Source organism: Ammospiza caudacuta, chromosome 1 (assembly GCF_027887145.1).
Source record: "Ammospiza caudacuta isolate bAmmCau1 chromosome 1, bAmmCau1.pri, whole genome shotgun sequence".
Lineage (NCBI taxonomy): Eukaryota > Metazoa > Chordata > Aves > Passeriformes > Passerellidae > Ammospiza > Ammospiza caudacuta.
The window spans coordinates 115,507,479-115,513,861 of NC_080593.1; the positions used below are offsets into that span (position 1 = coordinate 115,507,479).

The 6,383-nt window shown below is 56.1% G+C and overlaps 1 protein-coding gene across 1 annotated transcript; it reads left to right on the top strand.

Moving 5' to 3' along the window:
* Positions 1-3,749: 3,749 nt before the first annotated feature.
* LOC131563842 (transcription factor SOX-17-like) lies at positions 3,750-5,670 on the top strand. The gene is made up of 2 exons (XM_058814019.1): positions 3,750-4,121; positions 4,396-5,670. Exons 1-2 carry the CDS (start codon positions 3,827-3,829, stop codon positions 5,292-5,294), a joined length of 1,194 nt encoding a protein of 397 aa, XP_058670002.1. The 5' UTR covers positions 3,750-3,826; the 3' UTR covers positions 5,295-5,670.
* The last annotated feature ends 713 nt before the right edge of the window (positions 5,671-6,383 follow it).

Below are 6,383 nucleotides of genomic sequence, written 5' to 3' on the forward strand. Positions count from 1 at the left end.
CAGGGGCTGCGGGAGGCGGGCTGTGCCGAGGGGGATCCGGGGCAGCGCCGGGGGAAGGGGCGGCAGCGGGCTGCAGGCCTGGCCCAGCTGCGGGCGGGCACCTCACCTCGCGGGGGAACCTCGCCCGTGTCCGCCGGGAGCCAAAGCGCTCTTACCTGGCAATGGGAGTCGCGCACGTCCCGCTCCCCCCGCAGCGCTCCCTTCACCCTAATATGCGGGGACACCGCGGCTCAACACCCCCCAGGCAGATGCGGGGAGCTCGCTGTGCGCGGCCGCGCTGTCCCACAGCCAAGTGCCCGTCCCCAGCCCGCGGCGACGGGACGTGATTCCAGCCAAGCGGCTCCGCTTCGGGTGCTGAGGGCAGTTGGAGCCTCGAGCTTTCCTCGGGTCTGCGTGCATTTGCTGTAAAGCAACTGGCAGATTAAAGTGAGGCAGGCGAAGATGCTGGGGACTATTATTTTGATGTAAAGTAATTAATGGTGTTTCCATAGTTAGAATTGCTGAAAGGGATAGTTCTCATTTTTGAGGTTTTGATTTTTTTTTTCCCATTCAATAGTGGATCCTTCCTGACCAGGGCCTTTGCAATAAACTCACTTTCCTAACGCAAAGTCCCAAAATTCTTCATTCGGGGAGATTTCTCGTACTATGCCGCGCTGTCGGGCTCGGCTGCTTTCATTTAGTGGTTTTGAATCTCCCTAAAGAGGCATAGTGTGCTGCCTTTAAATACACGGGTTTTTTTAAAAAGGCTCTTGTCTTGGGAAACTGCTCGATTTGCAGGAAACCCTCCGGATGTTTGCTGCTTTTCATGTGGCATTTGTGGTCGGCTCTGATAACGCTGGGAGCACCACTTCCAACGCCGCCTTCTGTAATGGACCTGAAATAGAAACACATCTCTCGCCGGAGGATCCCCACTCCGCGCCCCCGCGCTGCGTACCGGCGGGTTTAAAAGGTCAATAAATCAGAAGGATGAACTCTCGGTGGCATTGTTAGGTTGGGAAAGTTAACGAATGACCCCAGGAGTCGTGCGACCACGGAGGTTTCAGGAGTGTCAGAAGAAGCTCCCTATTAAACGCGGCGGGGAAGTGAAGTCTAAGCGACTGGATCGAGAAGCAGGGCAGTGCTGTGTGTTCTAGGGTTACAATTCGAAAATACCCAAACAGTCAAAACAAAACGCCAGAAAAGAAGGGAGATAATCCGTCTATAAGGCCAGGGGCACTTGAGGGGTCACAAACTGCCAACATTTTCTGTACAAACCAGGGAGCTTTTACTTTCTCGGCTTAGATTCAAAACACACCTTTGTTTCTTTGATCCCAGATCAATGAGCTGTAGAAACGGTTTCAACAAATCTCCCAAACAAAGTCAACTGTAGTTGCTTAGTTTATTACCTCATGTTCATTATACAGAAAAACATTTTCCTTTCTCCTGAAAGTGACAACCCTAAAAATTGCTGCAAGCTTTATGTGCAAGCAGTCCCTCTACTCGCTGAACTTTTTCAGTAAAAGCCCCTGCGGGATTTTTTCGCTTGGCTCAATTCTGCTAATTAGAGCGAAAGGGAAAATTTGGCGTTTTAACACGATCAACTGGTTAAAAAAAGGTAATACCCTCTCCTGCGGTTTAAACTCCGAGTTGGTTAGTTTGTCCGAGCCAGTGACGCGGCGTGAGCTGGGAGCTGCTCTGGGGAGCAATGGAAACGGACCGGCTCCCTTAGAGCAGCGCGTTGTTGCCTACTGGGGTTTTGTTTTGCTTGGAAGTCATGTTGCTTTTTCCCTCAGCTGAGCACTCTGGTATCCTCAGGGAAAAATACACACGCTTTCCTCACGCATGAGTTTTCTTTAAACACGATTCTGATACTGTTTAATTCCGAGTTTTCTCTGGGTATCGGCCGTGCGGCCGTGCGTGACCCGTCTCGGGGCGGCTGGCCTGGGACTGAGGGCTCCGAGTCCCGGCACGTCGGGTGGGGAAATGTCACAATCCCAGCCATAAAACTAAAGCCATTGGTACACCAACCTTACCCAGGTGTGCCCTAAGGTAGTGTCCCAAAGGCGGTGGAATAAAAACGAGTGAAAAAGCACTTTAATCCCAACGAGCGTTGCTGGTTATCGCCAATTCTGGGCTGACGGTCGGTTTTTGCAAGCGTAGTGTCCCCGATAATTTATTTTACAATCAATTCTAAGTGCATAATACTTTTGCAAGAATGGCGCTAATATATACTAGTTTGAGATTAATTTAAACACACATATACGTAGGATCACTGTTTCCACCTCCGCTGCTTCTTAGAGCATGTAATATAAGGACTAAACGCACGGTTGTTGGAATCACTGCCTCTATGCTGGACTAGCACGAGTGTTTGAATGAAGGAAAAGTAAATTAAAACTTTTTGGTTTGGTTTAGGCAGATATCAGTCTTTTGATAATAGTTTCGACTCCTTGCAAATATGCCATACTATTATGCTGGAAATATATAGCTGGTTCATAATCTCTAAAAAGCAGTGGGAAGCAGAAAGCTAAATATAAAAATGTCTGGGAAATTTTCTTCACCTGGGTTAGTCCCTGGCAGCTCCGCTACTGCGATCTCTTCTTTTTAAAGCATCTGTCCGTCAAGTGTAAAGGAGCACGCTTTACGTTGCGTAAAACAGGAAATTCAATGTTAGAATACGTTAATGGTTATTCTGACTTCATTCATTTAATTTCAGCGAGAATTCTTACAATATTGGTTTATTTGATCAAGGTGGCTACCCAAACAAAGGTGTCCTTAACAAAACAAACCCCTTTGATCTTCAGTTTAAAGCTGAGCAGTTTCTCAAATAAGCATTGATGCATTTAATAGCACCACATAACAATGCAAATATTAACCAAAGCGCCCATGAAAACTCTGTATTCTACATTAGTCTGTACGCCAAAGAAGAACATAAATGGTGCTGAGATAAAATTCGGTTTATTCTGAAGTGATGGACATTTTTTAAACATCAGTTTGTAATTACAGTTTATTTATTTGGGCAAATCAGAGAAATCCGGATAATGTAATGTTACATGCAATAAGTACTGCAAATTTCAACGTATTAATGATAAGTACAAGGAATATTTATGCTTTTGACAGACACCATAACTGTATTAGGAAGTATGAAGAATTGGGAGGGGATATGTATCATCGGGTTTACTCTGCGTTCAGCATCCTGCTAACCAGGGAGCTGAGATCTTTCATGGGTTTACGAGGGGAAAGATGCTCAGGGAGCGCTAGAGGGTAAGAAGCTAAAGTGTGAAGCACAGACGATCGCTTGTCTTCCCATTATCAAGCTACATCTCAAATTTGCCTGCAGGGGAAGCGGCTCTCAAAGTGTTACCGGGTATCTCGGCACTACTGTAAATACGTCTCCTCTTTCGTACCAGCCCCGCTCAGGGATGTCCCTTAGCGCCCGGCCCCGTGGCCGCTCTGCGCTGCCCTTGCGGCGCTGTCGGTGCCCCGAGGCACAGCCGGCAGGGTCCCCCGCGGGGCGGGGGCAGTGCTGGCCGCGGCGGGGCCCGCGATGCGCTCAGGTGCCGTGCCGTGCCGTGCCGTGCCGGGCCGGGCCGGGCCGGGCCGGGCCGGGCCGGGCCGGGAGGAGCCTCGGGGGCCGCCCCGCGGGGCAGCGCCGCGGGAGCCGCGGCCGCCGTCCGGCTGCGCGCCCGCCCCCGCCGCCCCATTGGCCGCGCCGCGGCTCAAATAGGGCCGGGCCGGGCTCCGGCAGCAGCGAGCGGGCTCCGAGTGCCGAGCGTGTCCCGAGGGCTTTGGCCGCGGCTGCCGGCTTTGGCGGCGCTCGGCAGCGCGTCCCGTCCGGTGCCGGTGCGAGATGAGCAGCCCCGATGCGGGCTACGCCAGCAGCGACGACCAGGTGCAGGGGCGGTGCTCGCTGCCCATCATGATGCCGGCCATGTGCCCCTGGGCGGCAGAGGCGCTGAGCCCGCCGGGCGAGGCGAAGGCGAAGGGCGGCGCGGCGGCGTCGGGGCCGTCGGGCGGCCGGAGCAAGGGCGAGGCGCGGATCCGGCGTCCCATGAACGCCTTCATGGTGTGGGCGAAGGACGAGCGCAAGCGGCTGGCGCAGCAGAACCCGGACCTGCACAACGCCGAGCTCAGCAAGATGCTGGGTGAGCGAGCGAGCGCGGGCGGGCGCGGGGAGCCGCGGGGCGGCTCCGGGAGAGCGGGGAGCGCGGGGAAGCTCCGGGTCGGGGCTGTGGGCGGCGAGCGGGGAGATCCGTGGGCGGTCGGGCCGGGGTCCCGGCGTGGCGGTCGCGTCCGAGGGCGAGCGGGGATCGGGCACGGCCGGGGCTGGGGCTGCGGGGGCGGTGTCGGTGCGGCGGGAGCGGGCGTGGGCGCCGCCGCACCGGTGAGCGGGCGGTCTGACGGTGTCGCTGGGCGCAGGTAAATCGTGGAAGGCGCTGTCGCTGTCGGAGAAGCGTCCGTTCGTGGAGGAGGCGGAGCGGCTGCGGGTGCAGCACATGCAGGACCACCCGAACTACAAGTACCGGCCGCGGCGGCGGAAGCAGGTGAAGCGCCTGAAGCGGGTGGAGAGCGGCTTCCTGCAGCACGGCCTGGCCGAGGCGGCGGCGGCGGGGCCCGGGCTGGGCAGCGAGGTGTCCGGCGGCGGCGGCGGCAGGATGTGCGTGGAGGGCCTGGGACTGGCGTACGGCGAGCAGGGCTACGCGGCGGCGGCGGGCGCGGGCCACTACCGGGACTGTGCGCCGCTGGGCGCCGCGTTCGACGGCTACGGCCTGCCGACCCCGGACCCGTCGCCGCTGGACGCGGCGGGGAGCGAGGCGTCCTTCTTCGCGGCGGGGCTGCAGGAGGAGTGCGCGCTGGTGCCCTACGGCTACGGCCCGCACCCGGCGGCCGCCGAGTACCCGGCGGCGGCGGCGTCCGAGAGCCCGTCGGGGGCGTCGCTGCGGCGGCACCTGGCGCCCGGGGAGGCGCTGGGCGCGGGCGGGTCGCTGCAGGGGCTGCAGGGCTGCCCGGCGCCGCTGCACGCCTACTACGGGCAGTGCCAGCCGCCGGGAGCGGGGCGCGGCCCGCCGGGGGCCGTGGGGCAGCCGTCGCCGCCGCCGGAGTTGGCGCCGTGCCGGGAGCAGCTGGAGCAGCTGCGGCCCGAGGAGCTGCTGGGCGAGGTGGACCGCACGGAGTTCGAGCAGTACCTGCGCTTCGCCTGCAAGCCCGAGCTGGGGCTGCCCTACGGCGGCCACGAGCCCGAGGCCGCGGCTTCCGTCTCGTCGGCCGTGTCGGACGCCAGCAGCGCCGTCTACTACTGCGGCTACCCCGACTTGTGAGGGGCTCGCCGGGGCCCGGCACGGACACTGCACTGAGGCGCCCGGCCCCGCTCCTATTTATGTAATTTATTTGAATCTTGAGAACTGACAGGGTATCTGTGACCTACTCGAGGTTTAAAAGGTGATGTGCCATCTCGCTGGCCTGGTGGTGCGGGTTTTACCATCACTGTCCGACAGTGACATCTGACACTGTTGCTGCGGTGGAGTGATGATACTGGGGGCACAAGGAGAATATAATTTCTGTGATCTTGTTAGAGATCCTTATGTTTTTGTATGTTTTGCAGAGTGGTGTGTTTTATATGATGGTTTTGTACAGAATGATTTTGCACTTTTTCAATAAAGGGGAAGTAATAAAACTGGTCTTTGACTCTTCCAAGAGGTCTTATCGTCCTTTGTAATTGATTGTTACTGCCTTCCAAACTAGTTTTGTGAGTGTCCCGTGCAGTAAGCATTAGGTCCTATCACACTTTCTATAGACAGTCTTCCTATGTTTCTCCTGCTTCAGTTACAGACAGAAATTTTAAGCCTTCTGTAACTACCTATTCCAAGCTCTTGGGGTTTTTCTGTTGAGGTTTTTTTTTGTTGTTGTTTTTTGGTTGGTTGGTTTTTTGGTTTTTTTTTTTTTTTTTTTTTTTTTCACTTCCTTGGTGTTTTCTTATAGAGCTGGTTACTATGGCTGAATTAGAAAAAAAAGAGCAATTTTGAAGAGTTAAACATATCTATGGATGTACCTGCTGTAGTAGGTTAGGGTTTGCTCCATTTTTAATGGAAGCAGGGATTCATTGATGGGACGGGTGGATAAGAGCTGGTTGAAGCACCTCCTGGAACAGAGGGACAGACTGTCTTTTGTGTCCCCGTAGCTGCCTTGCTGCGGGGGCTGGGGGTGGCGGTGTATCCCATCTCCGCTGCGCAGATCAAGAGCTGTAAATCAGGATCCAAAGTAAGTGAAAGATTACGACACGAGCCTCCAAACGGGGAGCCCGGCCGGGAGCAGCCCACTCGGCACCCTGCCACAGCGGCACCGTCATCCCTACCTCCCAGAACCTCGCCTAGAGAAATCCCTTGGTCCATTGTCATCGCGTCTAGAAG

What these genes read in the sequence shown, in the direction of transcription:
- LOC131563842 (XM_058814019.1), top strand. Translation starts at nt 3,827, where the DNA reads ATGAGCAGCCCCGATGCGGGCTACGCCAGCAGCGACGACCAGGTGCAG. An exon ending in CGAGCTCAGCAAGATGCTGG is followed by an intron (nt 4,122 to 4,395) that starts GTGAGCGAGCGA and finishes CGCTGGGCGCAG; the next exon opens with GTAAATCGTGGAAGGCGCTG.